A 20,223-nucleotide genomic window follows, 5' to 3' on the forward strand; every position below is an offset into this window, starting at 1 on the left:
TGTTCTGTAAAGTCTGAAGCAATGTATTTCCATCCAAAGGATCCCAGCAAAGTTGAGGCCTGTTCATTTCTACAGCTCTACAACATCAGGTTAAGTTTCCCCATAACTTCAGCAGCTGCAAGGTCCGTTTTTACTTCACCAAAAGCAGAGGGGTCCCTGCACACCCCAGCAAGGCTGCCAAGCTGCCCGTGTTATCCTTTGGGCACCTTTCCCACCAGGCGCAGAACGTTAGAGGCTGAGCCAGGAACGGGCACACGAGTGCAGGCACTGCAGCCCCAGTGCCACTGTTCACTCACGGCATGCTCAAAGGAGCCATCACCATTTACTGTATTGTATGAATGCCTGTTAGCTATAGGACGAATTATGCATTGGGGATAGCACCGGTTTCTATTTTCACGGTGCTGAGATGGCCATGTGCAGCTGGAGGCCTGAACTCTATTTTCTTCAGAGCAAAAGACTTAAAATAAGTTTGCTGCCTGAGGCTGGGAAAGCAGCTCATGCTATAAAACAAGAACCTTTTCACTTTGTTACTGCAGTTTCTAATTTAATGTATGTGGGGTAATGGGTAGCCAATTTTAAGCCGGTGGTTTTGTTTAAATATTAACTCTGGTGGTACATAAGGCTTCATTCAAAGGGTAAGTTCAGCTGCATAATAACAGTTTACAAAACAAGTGTAATGCAGCAGAGAACTGTGTTGTAATTACACCCTTGAAAGTTACTTTTAATCCTCAAAGTTTCATATGCTGCAGTCTCTTTAAAAAAAAAAAATAAAACCTCACACAGAACACACCAACTGAAAAGAAAGTTAATACAGTATCTAGTGCTCCTTATACAAAATTGCTAAGAAGTGTTGACTTCTTTAAATGGTAAAAGCATATAACTAAATCCGGCTGCATAATCCAAGCAGATCATGCTGATGCGTGGAAATCCCTGAACTGCTAGGCAATAGAAACTTTACATTTGAAAAAGTAAAGTCCCTAACTTGTTTTGATTCCCCAAGGCAATTCTGCAGCAAACCACTGCTTAATGCATCAGCAAAATACCACTTACCAATCACTTCTTTTTAAAAGACCCAGCAGCGTATCCCAAGATGTTGTTTGAGGCTAGACTGCTAGGTTGTCGCTGACTATGGTAAAATCCGTTTGACTTTGGGGTGGATCTTGTCTTTTGGCATGTTTGTACCTAGTCTGTTGTCCCTTGACAAATTGACCAATACAATTCTGGCCAGTTCTTTTTAGCTCCCCCTTGTCCTGCCTTTTTTCCCCTCCTCGTAAATACATGGTGCTTTCATATATAAATCAAGTTTTGTCTGTGCTATCAAACCGCCATAATACATATAGATGAATTACTGTTTCCCTGTCCTGTAGAAAATCCTGCCCCCTCCACCCCGAACTCTACATGCATTCACATGGCCACCATTGTGCTAGAAAATGGCATCTGTAGTACACCCACACTTGTCATCCCCCAACACGAAAGCAGAAACAGCAATCCTAAATACCCTAATGCTTTATTTTAGTACTGCCTTCCTAGTTGCCTCTCCACGAAGAATGCCTAGTCCTAAAAGAACACCTGTCAATTCTGGATGCTTAAGCCTCACAAATGAGTATATTGATGTTTAAAAGCAGATTTTAAAAAGAAAAATGTGTTCAGAAACTCAGCTGTGTGACATGCATAACATCCACCTCAATTCCCAAGGAGAAATTACAGCATCGCTTGAGTAGATGATCCATTTCAATCCTCCCGGCAAAACAAATGAATTCACATCTCTAAGAGGATTTGTCCTGGCGAACTGGCCCCTTCCTGAGTGCTGCGAAGGGCAAGATACCCACATCTCCATCCAGACTCGTTGACAAGCACTGAAAAGGGACATTCCAACCATGGGCAAAAAGCAGCAGGTGGGAAAGATGTCGCTTAATGTAGAACCGTGCAGAGAGGGCAGGAGCGAGATGCCTTCCTAGCTGAAGCTGCCTCCTGGAGAACCTCATTCATCAGGCATGAATGACTGATACTTAGCAGCTAATAAATATTTATTAGGTAAAAGCTAAACAAGTTTTAATGGCTCATATAAATTATTAGCTAATTTTCACCATATAAGAATGTTATAACCAAATGCTCTGTGATGCATAACCTTTAACTTGGTTAATTCATATGCGGAAAGCCCTGAATCACATAGATTGCCAAAGACAAAACTGATAAAATACAGGTGCTTCTCATCTGAGCAAAACAAAGTGGTAACTGGTTTGCTGGTGTTGCAGCAGGAGCTAGAAATTTCTTATGTTATGCTGAAGCATTGACCTAACAGCCATAATCAGTTCGTGTATTTTCACATCAGTTCAGATGGGAAATACTATAAAGGGGTATGTGGGGGTTTTTCCACCCGAATAGTCAGCTCCACCCTGCCATTCTGTCCCACTTCTAGTGAAAGTGGTCCTCTGCTTTCACAAGAGCTACTTCCACTTCCCAGGATCATCCTTCTGGAGTCATACAAATAAATCCACCATTACCTTTGCCCTCATCTCTCACAGTGTTACTTGCAACACTATCATGCTGACAAAGTACCTATTTGGAGGAGGTGAGCGGCTCAGGGGTGAGACGAGGCAACTCCTTCACCTCCTGGCACATCCGCTGGGAGTGACAGTGCCGGGTACCTGCTCTCTCCCTCCATCAGTGCTTCACTCGGCTCTTGGGCAGAGTACAGCAAGGAACTGACTGTAGTCACATCCTCCATATCACGAAAGAGAACCAAAACCCACAAAAACAAAAGTAGAAGGAATCAAAAGTTAAAGCAAGTGGGTTCTCTTGAGAGTTTTTGTTCCTTTTCAGGGAAAGCTGCCTCTCGCATCCGTTGCTGTAGCCACTTCCAAAGCATGCATAATTTTCTGGCACTGTGTTAGTAGGTTTGAGCAGTCACAGGATGATTTTCAGCATGTAAAGTCACATTCTCGCTCTTCTCCTTCCCTGTGTCTCTCCATCTGACTTTATCAATGCTTTCTGTACCCACAAGAGATCAGCAGCCACAGCACAGGATTATTCCATCCCCTCTACCAAATTTTCAGCAGAAGAAAGTTTGACATTTTTCATTAGTTGAGGGCAGATCCCTCCACAATGGAAATACAAACACCCAAATAAGCTCTGTTAGCAACAGTTTCAGCTGAAAGGTAAAAAAATTAACAGAAGTTGGTTCTCAGCTACCTTTTCCTCCACAGAAAGTCCTGAGGTGCCACTACTGGTATTCCTGGCTACTTCATCCCTAACTTGTGCTAATTATAATAGAAATCCAATGTATTTACTGTGCAGCAATTCAGACCACTGTCATAGAATTAAAAAACAATTTCAAATTCATGAAATACGAAAAAAACCCACCCAAATCCAAACTTGGATTTGACAAGTGTGGTGTTTCCAAGGCTGTCTGGAATTACAAACACAGTAAGGAAGGTATAATGGGACAGATCCATATATGTTTTCAAAATTAGGCTCCTTACCAAAATACATATTTACTTATTTGACCATGACGCTACCAAAAGAGACACACTGTTCTTTCGGAAAATGTAATCCATTTCACAACTTTCCCAAAAAAACACTTTCTTAGTGTTCACTTTTTGTGTATTTTCACTTTTGTGAACACCTTAGCATACAAACACAAGCATCAAAATACAAGAAAACAAACTAAGAGTCACAAACTGCCAGAGTTTCTTAATCATGGGCTGCTTCTCCCAGCATTAGAAAAAATAAATTCTGCCCTGCTTGGCATGCCAGCATATTATTTTAAATAAGGAGGAGGGCTGAAAGAAAGTCTCCCTTCATCTCCCAAACCCCAAGAGAAAATGAAGGAGTTATTTCCAGAGCATGTACTCAATGACCATCCAGTGAAGCCTATTCATTTTGGTCAGGCTTCACAAGTCCTGCACCACACCTAATGAACACACTGCCTTCTTCTGATGCCTGTTACACTGCCGGCAGTAGAGGATTAAAAATAATTACAGGAAAAGAAAACAAAACAGCCCTAAAAGATTCTTATTAGAACAACTCTCCCTTTAATTTCCTTGGTGTTTGTTCCTTCTCCCTTGGAAGAAGCTGTCACCTATGCAAGAGGTCAGCTTTACAATTTCAGCCTCTATTTGCATTGTAAGGAAAAAAGAAACTCAAGAATTTTGCAAACGCAGGAGAGCGGGATCTCTGCTGCATGAGCAGGGACCTGGCACACCGCAGCCACTCTCCTGCAAGGGTTCAGATCAACTAGTTCCACTGGGAAAGCCTGGATGCAACCACGGCTGTCGTGACCTACATAGCTTAGTCTTCTGCTCATGGAAGATTTGTTATTGGGGCATCTAGAGCTCCAGACCTTCTAAGAGTAAAAATCATGAGGTACAAAAGCTGCTTGTCAGATCTTCATGCTTCCTCACTACCGACCAGCTTCTCTGCTTCAAAATGCACGTCTTTCTACATGGTCCCCACACAGCACAGGCTTCACCCAAGTTAGGTGCAACTGAGAAAAGATAAAAGGATAAACTCAGTGCTTTGAAATAACCAAGCAGCTGCAAGCCAGAAAATAGAGTTCATGCTCTACCAATATGTTAAGTCTCACCCGGTTTCTTTGCCCTGATGGGAGTATCAGCACTGCTCAGAGTGTACTCTCAACTCTGGAAACATTTCACGTCACCGACCACAAATGAAGTGATAGACGTGCTTTTCCATAAGCTGGGAAGAAGGCTCTGTAGCTAGGGAAAGGGGAGGTTTCCAGTCACACTGGCAGCCCAGTAAAACAGGAGGGCTGCATGGAGTGAGCTCCTGGCAGCGAAGGAGCCTCCGGCACACCCTGAAGCTGAAGACCCTCCCTCCTGCTGCAGCTCCACTGGCCTCAGCCTTTTACAGACACCTCTTAAAATACACTCAGTGAAACTCCTGGTGCATTTTATCAGACCTGTGTGAGTGAAGTTTAATCCAGCTGATCTTCTCAGTGTCCTTTCACTTCTTGTTCTTGCCTTTCCTAACCAGAAAGGGGATGTGGCAGTCAGCACGTAACAGCTACACTTTCCATACAGTAAGGCTCAGCAATTGGAAGTTCACTCTTGCCTTTCCCCACCACAATTTTTAAGTCTCTCAACCTTGCCGTCTTCACAGACTCAGGTTTCCCAGTTTAACCTCCCTTTTCCTGATGCTGCCTGTTGCAGCAGACCCTTCCACAGAGGACTGGGAATAGGTCCCCCTGCCTCGAAGGAAACCACAGCTTACAGCCCGCTGACTGCTCTAGGAGCAAAGCCTCTGGCAATCCAAAAACTAAGCACAAGAGTAGTTTTCATTGAAGGGGAGCCTATTAAGAAAAGGCTTTGTACCAGAGTCTGATTCCTAAAACTTTAGTTACAGTCCCACAATAAAGCCCAAGACTAGTAATTTCTCACGGTCTTCATTTATCTTATTCTTTCACGTAAACCTCTTCATCACTGGAAACAAACCGCACCCAAAAACCCAGCAAGGTATTTTTGTGGGGCGTTTCCTGTGTTTAAGACACCCACAGGAATTTTTGTTTAAAATAATATAAATCATCTGGCATTATTCGAGGGGCAGTATAAATGGAGCTCAGAGAGGACTCTTGTAGCTTGCTCCTCAAACACGCCTTCTCCCCAGCAGCACATCAAGGCTATTTCAAGTAGCACCTCCCATTTTTCACTCCCAAGTATCTCAAAGTGTGTCAGCTTAAGTAGCCAAAGAAAGAAATGGTTACTTAAGGGCAAGTGTAAATAGCTTGGAAGGAGTGGGAGGGAGACAGGGTGGTGTTAACAGGTTGCTTACCATGCAGTGTATGGAGAAGCAAGCATCCAGACAGCAGCTGCTGAGCCACAGATAATCCCCCCGGGCATGCTGGAGCCCACCCTTCCTCTTCCCCCTGTGCCACGCTCAGCACCTACAGTGGGTGCACAAGCACCCTGCGGAGAAACCGCTTCCCTCCCCGCAGCGCCTGCCTCCAAAACCTTCATTAGTGCACACACATGCCTGCACTCCTGGGGTAGGTAGCAACACTCAACATTTTCCCCTCCGGTATCCATGGAAAGAGTTTAACACTCCAATATTTCATTAGCCAACAGTGCTAAGTGTTCCACCAACTTGTGGAAACAGTAAAAGCACGGTGGTTAATGTATTTGGTGAGGCTCTGTGGAAGGGTTTGGGATATTTTGTTTCAGTATAGCATAAGGAAAGCAGCTGTCACCTTGATCACAGTGCCCTCGGTAAACTGATACTTCTCCAACTTGTCCCAACTTCCACCGGCTCCCCCTCCATCTGAGCCAGCAGTTACTGATCACTTAAACAGGCAAATGGTGATTTGCACAAAAATAAGTTTTGAAGTGATGCTGTGGGTCAGAAGAGGAGCACCAGCTTTAGCAGCACCTTGCACTCACCATACCCATCCTTCCCCAGTCCGAGAAAAGACTACAAAGCCTTTCAAGAAAACCTGAAGAGCAGAGAGAAATGCCAAGCTGCAAAGTTTGGCTCCACACACTCACTTTCCAAAAAGCAAAGGGGATGAGGGATGCAGTGCTCGAATCATCCACATCTGCTTAAACACTTGGTTCACGTGCTCCAACGCTGTCAGGCACAGCTGACGAGTCAAAGATAGAGCTAGTATACAGTGGCTCTTCCCCACCCCAGACCAGTCACCTCCAGGTTTTCCCTTGAATTATGGTCTGGCCAAGAGGTGTCAGCAGTCCAGCATCCCCTCCCCACCAACAGCTCTGCCAGTACTTTGGTCACTCCCAGCCACCTCCTCCCCACTCCCTCTCTTTCACTGCCACAGGATGAGTGAGCATAAGGATTCCTGAGGGTGGGCAAAGGACCAGAGCAAGCCCAGTTTTTCGTCTACCCTTTCTTCTGCTCTTGGATCTTGTACTTGCAACATGAGACTGAAGAGCAGTGCCAATCCTAACAGTCACCTGGCTTGCCTGACAGCACAAAAGCAGTGGAGCAGGGGGGGAGATCAGTCTAATGAGGATGGAAGTACAAGAGACAGCAGAGAAAAAGAGCAAGTAAAGAACTTAAGATACAAATTACAATTAGGTGCACTATAGTTACCATGTACTGTGCAGTATTGCTCAGAAACACCATCAGCACAAGTCAAAAAAACCACACTGAACAAAAAGTGACATTTCTAGTAGGAAAATGGTAGTCTCACACCACCACTGCGGTGATAATGGCATGAAAGAATGTATGAGTAACAGGTTAGACAGAATTTAAAAGCCCTCTGTTCAGGTTACTTCGTTAGTTTCTATCTTCTGATAAAAACAGCCTATACCTACATAGCCAATAACACGGAGCAATACCCATCCCTGCAGTATGCTCTATCATACCACGATTGAAAAATAGTCTTTTTTTTCCCTCCCTTTTCTTTTGAGGATAAAAGCCCATTAAGACATAATGTCATTACATCTGCTTTGATTTATCCAAAGGAAAGCCAAAGCACCTACGCTATATGCTTTGACCAATAAATTTACATAGCTCCATGGACAATGTGTTATAATTTAATGATTTATTTCCCTGGAAAAGAAAACAAACTTTTATTTATAAGCTGCTTCATATTTTAGAGATGTTCACTGAAATAGAAGTCCAGCGTAACACAGTCTTAACTCATACACACAGAGCCAGCACTGCACTTCAGGCTTTGCAGTTAGTCACAAAAGGACCCAGCAAATTAAAAAAAAAAAAAAAAAAAAGTCTTAAGGAAAGCTAATTGACAACTGCAAAGCACAGGAGAAGGGCCTGCCTCTGCTTAATTGAAGGTCTTTTCTGTTAAGCTGCATGCTATATTTACCACCTGGCTTGTAATGGCTGTTTTTATTCAAATGTTCTGTGGTAAAATACATGCACGTGTAAGGGATGAAGACTTTATCATCGAAACCTTCTGCAAGAAATTAGGGGAATGAGGAAGGCTCGCACACTTCCGCAGCAAAATTAGGTCAGAATGCCTTTGAACAGCTCCATCTGAAGGCTGTGCCAGACTTCAGATCAAATACTTTTTAGTGCATTAGACCCAACAGCTTAAGAGATGAACTTCTATGCTGCTGATAATTATTACTGGTACTGTGCATTGCTGCTTTCCTCTCCACCTGTGGATAATTATAAATAGCCTACATTTTCCAGTCCCTGACATATGCCACTCGGTTAATAGCACTTCCAAAACCCATCCTTTATAACCATGGGTCACACATTTCAAATATGACGACCGCGTAACTCTACACAGATTGGGAAATTATTACTTGCCCCATGCATACTCTTTAACTAAGCACTCCCTGAATATACATGTATAACTAAATGATATTACCATCACAGTAATTAATGATGTGAGGCTGTAAAGTGCCAAGTCGGTGATTCATATACAAACTAGTCTCTGCACTCTGGTGCCTATGCACAGCCCTGAACCGTGCAGCCAGGGAGCATCACTGCCACCAGCCGTCACCTCCTGCCCTGCCCAAGCACAGTCAGCCCCAGGGCTGATGCTCTCCTGCATGCCAACCCCCCCTTCCTAAGGGGCTCCAGGGCTATCCCGAAATAAAGCATACTCCAGTAGCCAAGCTGGGGGAGTAAAGGCCACAGAACTGTCCCCAGATACATAAAGCAGTTAATCATACATCTCCTCCCCACTCAGCTTTACTGCTTACACCCCGAGGAATGGGCAACAGAGCCTACCAGCCCCCACATCCAGTCATGTTTGTGTAAAATTTCATTAATAAATTATTCTGTAAGTAAACTATAAAAAAGCCTAAACCCCTGAAACTACTTCCAGGGAGTAAGAGGGGGTTATACAGCCAAAACAGTAACTCTAGAGTCAAATATACCTTTTGTGGAGCTTAACAGCATAACAAGACTAGCAGTAAGAAAATCGAGGCATTCAGAATTGTAATTCTTTAAAAACTCAGACTTTTCCCTTGGTTTTTTTTAGCTCTTAAAATTCACAGCTGAGTTCACTCTAGCAAGCTTGGCTCTTGGGAGGGTTGTTAAGATACACAGAAACACCCACCTCCAGTTTCCTACTGCTCCTTGTTTTGCTCTCCCGTTAGGTGACACTGCTAATTGTACAGCTGCTACAGCTAGCTGCCAGAGACTGCTCTAAGGAGGTTTTCCAATTAGGTTAGCTGAATTAAATAACAAGGGAGAGAAAGAGATTAGCTTTTTCTGTGCATCTCTAGGAAGCCACAGAGAAATTGCCCAAAATACTCTTGCTAATCCTCCCTTAGGACCCCTTCATCTCTGATCACAAATACAGAAATGCCATGTGAGCTACTCTACTTTGTGGGAACCATGCCAACTCTGATTGTCTGTACAGCCACAATTTTCGTGACAAGGAATCCTACCTACTTTGTTTGAGACTGACAGCATCTGCCAGAAGAAGTTTTCTCCTCAGTCTTCCTCAGGTCAAATACCTTTACACATTTAAGCCAGTGGAGGTAAGATCCTCAGGTGTTAGGTGAAACATCAAGAAGTAACAAGGTGAAGAAGTATCACAAAGACCGCTATCTGTATATTATAAAGCACCAACTTTTTTTCACAGACATTTTTTTGTCATAACCCAAAGCTGCCTAATTCTTCCCATGCAGATAGAGAAGGTCAGAAAAACAAAAAGTAGAATGATTGGTACCTGACCTCAGGAGCATTACTACATATTCACAAACCCAGAAGACTTTTTCAACCCACAAACAAGATTCAGGGTTCTCAAAAAAAGTATCAGAAAACCTTCATCACTACTAAGTTTATCTGGCTTTTATATATGACAATTTATGCCACCAGGCAGAAGACCAATTACAGGTGTCCACCAGAAGAGACCTACATCAAGATGCCAAGTCACCAGCTCTTGGTTAATTGGGAGAGATATGGTCAAGAAAGCAGCATTAGTGAAAGCACAAAATCCCAGACCAGCTGAGGGCAAAGTAAGTTTTTCAGGTTGTGAATCACAGTAAGAACAAGAACAAAAGGAAAGACAGGTCATTTTCCCTTTCCAATGCCCTATAGTTACAAAACAGACAAGAATAGCATTTTCAGCATAGCAATATTATTGAGTACTATCTCAAACCATTTTAGACCTAATACTCTTCCATCATCAGGAGCTGGTAAGCTCCTTCCATCCAGTGAGTCCCATCACGGTGGCACAGGCACACCTCTGCCTCTCCAACCCAGCAGAAAGGCTATTTATTACTGAGCCTGAGCCGGCTCAAAGGCAAAGAGATGCCCCCCTTGCAGAACATAGCCCTGCTCTTCAACACAGCATTGCTCCTTGAGCTAAACACCACCGGAGAGAAAAGCATTTCCAGTAAGAACCATGATGAGAGACCACCAGCCATACTCAAAGTTGAGTATGTTAAATGTCCTTTCTTCTCCAGCACCTGTGCGCTTTAAGGAGGAAAGTCAGTTTTTAACAGGTGGCCATGGTACCCACTTTCCGCACCCTCAAACCCTGCACAGTCAGGCCTTTAAGTGGCATTGAAGCATCCAAACATTATTCAATAGGCTGGAGATCAGGCTCTGAAATGCTATCAGTGGATCTTTTTTTATGTCAGTTTTCAGAGTTGGTGCTTTTTCAACACTCTTGTGTCACCCCTCCCTTCCGCACACCAATACTCTGCGGGAAGGACCACCAGTCCTACCAGAAGAGCAGAAAGCATCTCGTGGCTTGCCACAGGGCTTCCTCATCCACCTCCTGCTCACTGCCAAACCCTTTGGAAACTTCTAGAGACCTCTGCCACATTTTCACAGAGCAGACAGACGTGTCCACCAAAGCGTTTTGGTCAAAAGGGAGGAAAAGGCAAATTCAAGTGGCCCAAGCTGCAACACGGACAGACAATTTCAGCTGAGCTGGGAATCCATTCAGGTCACAACAGCTCTGGTGTGACCTCCCAGCCTGGCCAGGTCAGGTACAGACCTGTGCCAACCACTATTCCCAGTTTTTCTCTTTAGAACAAATTTTTTCCAACTCATTCACATTTTGCAGTGACCCCTTACCAGGTCTTTGAGGGCAGAGGGAAGGCTGTGCTGGAGAATCAAACCAAAAGCACCTTTGGGAGCTATGGAGGATCAAATCATACTTCTGGGGGAAAACTGTTATGAAATTGTTGTATTAAATCACAAGTGAAGAAGCAAGAAGAAAACCATTTGTAAAGACCACCTCCTGTTTAAAGCTTATTTTTCCTGGTAAGTAAGGTCAGAGAAGCTGCTCCTTCTACACTAATTCGGGCCAAGAGAATTGTTAAGACAATTTTGAGAGCAATTTTGATCTGTTTATTTAACTGGGAGACCTTCTCAAGTTCTGCTGGGCTTTCCTCTCCTGACACTTGAAAGACAGACTGCCTTTTGTAAAAGGCAAAAAAAAATCTTTACTTTTTGTAAAAGATACACACACAAAAGTATATAAAATAAAAATATATGTAACAGAGACATCTGTGTAGAATAAAGATCTATATAAAATACACACACAAAAAAAACTTTCAAGGGCCTTCCAAGCTAGAAATGCAGCAGCTGCAGAGAGCACAGGCTCTGTGGAAGCCACTCTCTATGAACAGATAATTTCAAATATACCCCAAGAAGTTTCATTTCATGACATTTTAGATGTTACATTCAAAAATATCAGCCTTCACAGATGAGAAATAATCAAAGAGCACATGACTGGAAAACCATAAGCAACTCCATCAAAGACAAGAATTTAGAAGACATACACGGCTCTTCAGTAACTTTTCCTATCTACCTCCAGGACTAGTCATCCTTCTTGTCTACCACGGGGAGAGAGGCCTGTGAGTTCCACAGACTACAGATGCTTAAGTCACTAGTGATCCTAAAGTATTAATCTTCCAACGTAGTATGCTGCCACATCAGTTCTTGAGAACCTTTCACAATGAGACTTACACAAGCCAGTCACAAATACAACCAAATTTCGCATACCCTGTTCACAGACGCTCCTTCTCTTTGCTGCACAAACACTTCCATTCACTGTGCTCGAACTGCCACTAGTGGCAAGTACCAAGTGTCCCTGAGCTCCTGACTGGGAGGAGACACAAGCCAGTCCACGGCCAGGACAGGACCTGCATGTTCTGCAATCCCTCTTCCACAGAAAACTCAGAATCTTGCTTCGCAGCAACATTATTTTATGCACATCCTTGCTGAGATTATACACTATTATTATTTATAGAGCTAAGCCATACCTATTTTTATTTATGCAATGACACAAATTTACATTCAACAGAAGCTCGATTTTCAGATGTCCCAACGATGGTGCATTTCCATTACTTTGAACTAGCTTCACCTTTCCGCTTTGCTTCCCTTGCAGGTTTTCATTTTAAATAATAAGAACACCATCAACGTCACACCCCCACACCTGCATATTTGAACGTGGAACTGCACAACACTTGAAAGGGATTCAAAAGGAATGTGGAGGGTTTCAACTGGTAGTCAGTTTAAGTGACACACTGATTCTGGAATCTCCATATCCTGAGCAAGCATGGATAAAGAACCCAGCAAAGGAAGAATCTGTCTCCTGGACATCTCTCCTCTTCACAGCCTGCAAGATACAACATGTATTCAAACCCGGCATTAGCCTTCCCCTGCAGACCCCAGTCCAAAAAGCAAACAAGACTCAGCTCTTAAAAGCCAAAAAAGACCAAGTGCATGGGGCTTTGGCTGGCCACAGCTGTGCCCTCCAGCTGCTGTGTCCAGCCAGCTGTTCCTGCAGGTACTGCAGAGTCACTGCAGCTGGAATAAATGCAGCTCAGCCCAGAGAAAGAGGAAAGCTTGCTTCTATTTGTATAACTAATAGTGGGACAGGAGCAGACAAACCAGAGAGGATCCTGTGGAAGGTAGGAGAAATGGAAGACCTAGTGAAGTTATTCATTCATGTGGAAGCAAGTACACTACATTTTTCTTCTCTCTCAAAACTTACTGAGTCTTGATGCCACGCTGATCATGTACCCAACTGCTCCCCAAGAAGTACTTCACCTCCCAGGCTATATTCTTCAGCAGCACTGTCTCCTACAGCTCTGTGAGACCACTGCAGCCACACCGCTGAAATACATTTCAGCAACTAAGCATGGGCCACTTCACACTGATCTGAAAGGTGACAATTGACCTCCATTAGTGTGGAAGCACCTCTAGAGAAAATTATGCTTTATTATGGTTAATCAAGCAGGAACAAAACATGTCTGACAGCACAGTATTTAAATACAGACAATACATTTTGGTTGTGAACGACAATGGTGGTTTCTGAACATTTTGATTCAGTTCCTGTGTATACCGCAGGCTGTTTGACCTTCTACAAGTCCCTTTGTCTCCTTAACACTAATACGAGTACAAAGTATGTATTTATCTTTATGCGTGCAACTCAAACACAGCCAAACAGGTTTTTATTTGAACTCTCCCAAATCAATTCACCTTTGGAACAAAACAATTTAGCTTAGAAGGGAGATTTCTGTAGAAGTTTATATGTAAACTAAAAATAGTGATTTCAGATGGAGGGTCCAGCTCAAGCTTTAGTTAAGCACAGCTTATACGACACACTAATAGCCTATCTAGACAAAGCCAAGTTCCACAGATTCATCACCACCCTATTAGTCATTATTCCTCTTTAAATGAACCCCCTGCTTGAGAGATCAACAAAAATAATTTGTTCAGCACAAAAGTACTTGTTGCAAACAGTTGTTAAATGCTGTGTTTTCTCCTACTGCAATCAGTTTTCCAATACTTTTGAGGATTACATGTATTTTGTATTTCTGCCTAAATTTCCAGTATGCTTTTGAAAGCATCCCTTGGGGCTGAGCTAATCAAGAAAACAAAATGCATACAGAGAACTGTCATTATTACAGGGTCAAACACTAATGCAGTCTTTACTCGAGAGATTGCAAATTATATTTCAACGTGAGCAAGAGAAATCTTGCTCCCAAATCACTGAATAGTGCCATGTAACCTATGAATAAATTACTAGTCCTGAAAAGATTACAGACAGCAGTTTATTATCATCTTGTAAGCATGCACCAAAGATAACCAAACAACAAGTTGTTAGAGAACAGCCTGCAGTAATTCTCTCATGCTAGCTACAACACAGAGAGCAAAGCAACTTGAATGTGGACCAAACCACTTGCTCATGACTTGTGCATCCTCTCTCAACTGCGGCAGCACAGAGGGCATCTTTATGACTTACATTCAAGCAGGGTCTTACATGGGGCCTTGAATAAGCTTGCCAGTCTCAAACACAACATTTCTGTTAAAATTCATAGTCAGTCAGATTTATTCAGAAGACAAAAAGAGTACTTTTCCGTAACTAGACAAGAGCCCTTTGTTCAGCCACTAAGCCTTACTAAAGCTCGTAATTCTTTGCCATAAGGAAAATGTTTAAACTGGTCAATGGCAAAAGTCAATTTGGTGAGATAATGTAATTAATAAATGGCATCCGTATGCCTCTGCTCAACGTTTTATAAAGACAATTGGCCATCAAGAGCAGGGCAAACAGAGAGCCCTGCAAACGACTGGCTGCTCTGCAGGAAGGTCAGCTGCTGCACTGAGTAATGAGCTATTATCCGAGCTCAAGACTCCCTGCCAAAACACTATGTTCCCCACCGAGGACAGCAGGTAGCTCTCCACATCCTCCCTGGAGGCGTTAGATCATGGCTGCGTGTTTGACACGGAGGTTTTCATAACTCATACCTCTGCTAGCCAAGAAACTAGGCTTTGACCTCCATTAGTCAAAAAATTAGGCCTTGATCTGGTCATCCTGAGATTACACTTAAGATTAGCACCACAGATCCATCAAAACTTCAAACAAACCCAAGGTTTACAGCTCTTCCTCCTAAGTCCACCATCTTTATCCCATTACCTGCAGAAATTGCCTCAAACCTACCACAGAGGTGTCATCTGCCCAAGAACAACAATCCCAGTACCTGACTTCAAACCCAGAGATATTTGTTCCAACTTGTTCCTGAAGATGAGGCTCTCATCTGCTTCCTTGATAAGGATCTAGAAAAAAATGCAGAGAAAACATCTCTGCACTTCAGACCTGAATATTAAGTCAGTTCCAATGCAGACCTTGGGGCTAAGATATTAAAAAGAGAAACTGCTTCAGTGTTTGATCTCAGGTCAAGAATCATCTGTTCTTCAATTTTTAAAAGATAAGCTAACCTGGGAGGGAAACCTATTCCCAGAAAGTGGCTCCTGTGAACATCCAGCTAAGGGGCAGCTTCATTGCAGCACCAGAACTGTAACTGGTGGTAAAACCCAGAGCACATCAGTCAGGCAGCTGTTGGATGGGAGCACGGAGATACTCAGCTAGAGTAAGGGAAGCAGCCATGGCAGATGCTGCTGACTGATTACAGGTGCTGCCAGGTCACAAAAAGCACTGGATGGATATTTATTAATTCTACAGTGAGAAGAAAAAGTTCATGTGAGTTGGGGAAGGGTGGAAATAAATCAAGACTAAAAAAGCCTCCTACATTTCTTTGGAACTTACTTGGCTATGCAGATTTAACATGCTTAGGAGAGACACACATGGCATATAAATCTGAAACGCCACCCATCTCTTCAGCCCTTCTTCTCTCTTCTCCTCTAATTACTATGTCCAAAGTCTAGCTGCCTTTTTCAGGAAAACAACATTCCTCCTCCCCAACACGCTATCAATTTTCCAAATTCCAAAAGCAAAATAACCATTAGAAACAAAAGCAGTAAAATGAAAGCATCATGCTTCTAAAATACTAAATACTTCTGAAAAATATACCAACTATTAACCTTGGATCATCCCTCAGTAACTACATTTAGGCCAACAAATCAGTGCTCAGACGCTTGCAGAAGAAGCTGAAAGACTACCTAGTTGACATTGATGCACCAGTGCTCTATTTTACTGAAAGCCTAAAAACCAACACCAACACCACCCCCGACATGCACTGCTGACGCAAAGCAAAGTCTTCAGACTCCAGAAACCTCACAAGGAGAGCGATGATTAACCTTCTGTTAGGAGAGCAGCGCTATAGTGCCGCGGTATGCAGCACAACCTGCTAGCCAGCAAAGTTTCCCAACATGCGCTTGGGCTTGCAGAGAGGATTAGACCATCACACAAGCTCTGGAAAACCGTTCGTCCCACTGCTGCGCACCAGGATGAAACAGGAAGGTTTATCCGCCTCTTCTGAATGGGAGCTGACAAGTACAGCTGGATACTTGGCGCTGCTCTCTGGTGCTATTAAAATCAGCAAGAGCTGACTCCCACCACCATCAGGACCGGACCCAGCCTTTTCACAGGCACATCAGGCCTTTCTGAGAGTTTGCCTTTTTTTCCCAGCAGTTTCATGTCGCTCTCATTCCTTCTCCTACAAGCAAATGAGGAAACTTTCAAGGTAGCTAAAAAGCACATTTTTTTGCCGTTAGCCAAGCCTGGGTGAATCCTCCATGTTCTTCCAGGCCTGCTGGGGTTACCAGACCCCACTCCAACCTGATGTCTCACCGCACGCTGTGCTGATGGCAGCAAACCACCCCACAAGCCCTGGCTGAGACTCACTGGCTTTGATGTGGCCAATGCCTGCCACCATGCACAGGTTGCCACAAATGGGTCGGAGTCCCCATCACCCTCTGCATCCCACCCACGTCCCCAGAGCAGGCACGGCACAGCAGAGCGCATCTGCAGCACGACAGCCCACGCCAGGGCGCACGAAGCATGCACCCAGCACGGACAAACCGCTCCCAGGTTCAGGGGCAGGTCTCATTTCCAGTCCATTTTTAACACGGCTCTGACATCTACTTGGCCTACCCCAATAAAAAGGTTTCTTGGTTACATGCAGCAAACACAGGGAACTCACTGCTTTTGGAAACAAAATGACCTGCTGCCTTCCCCCACCTTGCTCAAAAAAACCTCCTGGATAATTTATTTCATCAGAAATGAGATTTTTTTTCCCTTACAGCTTCGCCTAGATAATAAATACCAGAATCAAACAAAGGGGAAGAAATTTAGAGCTAAACCCACTTGACAGTGCTCCGGAGAGCTAGCAGGTCTTTTTAAGCATCCATATAAAACTCCTCTTACAACTAGGACCAATTTCTGCAGAGACTACAGATTCGGCATCTATCATTTCCCAGAGACCCGTCTACAAAATCCTACCTTAAGGGACTATGTAGCTGCTGCCAGAATCAGTGAAAGAAAGGGGGGGGGGGGGGGGGGGGGGGGGCGGGGAGCAGAGGGTGGAGAAAAGGGAACTTTTCCCTTTACTTTTCCAATCTCTCCACAACTTTCTGGCAGCAGCAAGGGCACTGCACCAGGGCCAGGCAGGCTCCCCCCACCTCACTCCCCCTCTGCCCCCCAAACCGCGCTGCCCCAGTACGCCCTGACAACCCGCCTCACGCTGCCGCAGCGTGTTCATCCCAAGGCAAAAACCCATAAAACTTAATACTTTACTAATTACTGTGGCAGTTTAATAGTTACTACACCATCAGAGAACTTTGTAATAACAGTATTTCTATAAAATTAAAGTATATTGTACCTCATTAGCCAAGGGTGTTTCTGCAGTGCAGTCATACTTAGCGGAAACAGGAGTCCGTGTTCTACACAAACCTTTTTTAATTAGTCCTTAAGAAAAGTGTTTTGCAATTGTATCCTTAGAAATCCCTAATGATGAGCCTGATTTCACCAAGGCTGTGACTGGGCTAATTTATACAATAGCTAGACAACTTCCAAAGTTAACCCAAGCTAGTGACATTATTTAGTTCAGTGGAGTGGCTCATTTTAATTGGATTAAATTGTCATGCTTTTTTTTAAAATTTCATACTGAAACCTCAATTTATTATTTCCTAATATTTGCCCCAACAATGCAACGGTGTCGTTCGCATGCCCCCTTCCCTCAATGCAATCGAGGCAACCTCAGATCTACCGATGCAAAAGAAAGACTAAAACCCTGTGGCCCGCCTTCACCGGCTCCGTGCTGCGGCGGAGCGGGAGCGCTTTGCCCAAGAGTGGCTTTTCCCGCGGTACAAATCCCGGTAACCGAGTTAATTGCATTAAGCAGAGGCCCCCGGTTAGCAAATACACTTGTGGCTCGGAAAAGTGTAAACAGCGGCATTACCCCCAGCATCCCGCAGCAAGCCCGCAGGGGCAGGGCCGGCGGGGCCAGCGGCAGGCTCGGGCTCCCCGCAGCCGGCACCGGCGGCTCCGCAGCCGGGACAGGCGGCCGGCCGGGAGGCGCGCAGCGCTGCGCCCCGCGCAAGGAGAGGCGCAGCAGCTCGGCGCACACGACGGTTTTGGGGGCTCCTGCGCCGCGCAGCCAAGGGGTGTTAGTTACCGCTTTTTTTCCTCTTTTTAGCAACCGGCCGGGGTGGGCTCATTTTGCCAGGCGACGCTCCCGCCTCACCGCCCGCGGAGCCGGGGGGAAGCGGCATTTTCCGCGGGCGGCTGCTCGGACGCGGTGCGGGGCGGCCCGGCACAAAGCCCCGCCGGACGCAGCGCCCCGAGGGCTCCGGCCCCAGCCCCGCGCCGCCACCGCCCCTCGGCCGCCCCACGGCAACCGGGCAGCCCCCCCTCCTTCGGGGCGGCAGGGAACGAGGCACCGGGGGGGCTCCAGGGCCGGCAGGCGGCTGGGTCGTCGCGGCAAACTTCGGCTGCGGCTCGCTGGAGGGCGGCAGGGTGCTCCGCTCGGCTTCGTATGGCTTTTTGGGAGGGAGGTCTCTTTTTCTATTTTTTTTTTTTTGGGGGGGGGGGGGTGTCTGATGTTTGCAGAGCCCTCGGCTATCAACAGATGCTCCCGCGAACCGGCCCGCTGACCCGGCGGGCGGCGATACCGCGGCCAGGACCAGGGCTGCGCGCCCCGCGCTGGCAGACGGAGCCCAGGCGGCCGCCCCGTCCCGTCCCGTCCCGTCTCGCCGCGCCCCGCGGAGCCGCCGCCGCCGCCCTCCCCTCCGCCCCGGGACTCACCGGCTGCCCGGAGGCGCAGGCCACGAAGCTGACGGTGAGCGCTAGCCACACGCCCCGCATTATTCCCGCGGAACCGGCGCGGCGGCCGCCTGGGGCCGGGCACAAAGGAGAAACCGGGGGGCGGCGGCGCTCGGCAGCGCCCGGGGGGGCGCGGGGCAGGGCCGGGGGCGCCCGCCGGCCGCCGCGCTCCTTCCGCTCCGCTCCGCGCTCCGCTCCGCCGCTGCGCGGCCGGCCCGATGCTGCGCGGCGCTGGGGCGCCCGGGCTGCAGGCTGCGCGCTGCCGGCTCCGCCGCTCTCCCTCCGCCCCGAGTGCTCGGCGGCGGCGGCGCGGCTCCCAGTTAAACCCCGCAGAAATTCCTGCAGGATTACAACACAGATTGGCAGCTCCCCCAGCCAGTGGAAGGAGGCGGCACGCCGCCGCCGCCGGCTCTCGCCCCTCGCAAATTCAAGCAACTTTCCCCCCCCCGCCCCCCGTCTCCTCCTCCTTCTCCTTCTCCTCCGCCCCGGTCTCCCCTCTCTCGTCCTCCCCCCCAGTGGAAAACATGAGTAGCGCCGCGGGCCGACCGAGGGCTGGCCTCGGTGTAAGAGCGAGGACGTGGAAGGCTCCCTCTTTCCAAGGGCAGTCTGAGCGCTGCCGCTGTGTTTAGTGCTGTGCCCAACTGCGCATCGCCGCTCCGCGCCACCCTCCCCAGTTAGCCGGGCTGGCAGCCTCAACTGTCGGAAAACACAGGACGGAGGCGTTAAAAATCACGGGGAGGGGGGAGATCCCTAAATGCCGGCCCACTTCGGATCCTCACTTGGCTGTCTGCCCCGAGGTTCGATCGTTTTGGACTTTGCTCCCTTAACAAGAAGACTAGAAACTTTCAGGGCTGAGGGGGTGGCATGTAATAGCCGCGATTTGTACCTAGGTACGTGGATCCAGGAGCTGTGTCTTCAAAATAAATATTGCAGGAATTGACAGCACCACAAATGTCTGCCCCAGCAGCCAAAACAAGAAGTCTTGCAATGACTAGCCCATGGTATTTCTCAGCTGGGGAAAATGGTGGTATTGCAGAGCTTAGGAGCCTCAGCGCAATCCACTTGCCTATGCCAGCCTGTTTCCACCGCTGAACGTGTCCACATATTACATCAGTCATTGGACATGGGAAAGGAGCAATAACCAGGAAAGCAAAATATATCAGTCTTGCTTGCAAGCTACCGGTTGTGATTTAATTCAGAAGGCTGCAGGCAGCATTTTATAGCCCTAGTCAAATGGTCACAAGGACCATAATGGCCTCTTCTGTGTTAGCAAAACCTATCCCTCTTAGAGGACCCCAGCC

General features: G+C 46.3%; 1 protein-coding gene across 1 annotated transcript in view; it reads right to left on the reverse strand.

Annotated features, from left to right (window-relative positions):
• The window catches only part of SDC2 (syndecan 2), a 60,571-nt gene extending 41,242 nt beyond the window's left edge, over window positions 1-19,329 (reverse strand). Inside the window, exon 1 of the mRNA XM_055799109.1 lies at window positions 18,905-19,329. Within this exon, the coding sequence (XP_055655084.1) occupies window positions 18,905-18,964 (60 nt within the window). The 5' untranslated portion in view covers window positions 18,965-19,329. The remainder of the gene's footprint in view (window positions 1-18,904) is intronic.
• Between the last annotated feature and the right edge of the window lie 894 nt (window positions 19,330-20,223).

This window comes from Falco peregrinus, chromosome 3 (assembly GCF_023634155.1).
Source record: "Falco peregrinus isolate bFalPer1 chromosome 3, bFalPer1.pri, whole genome shotgun sequence".
Classification (NCBI taxonomy): Eukaryota; Metazoa; Chordata; class Aves; order Falconiformes; family Falconidae; genus Falco; species Falco peregrinus.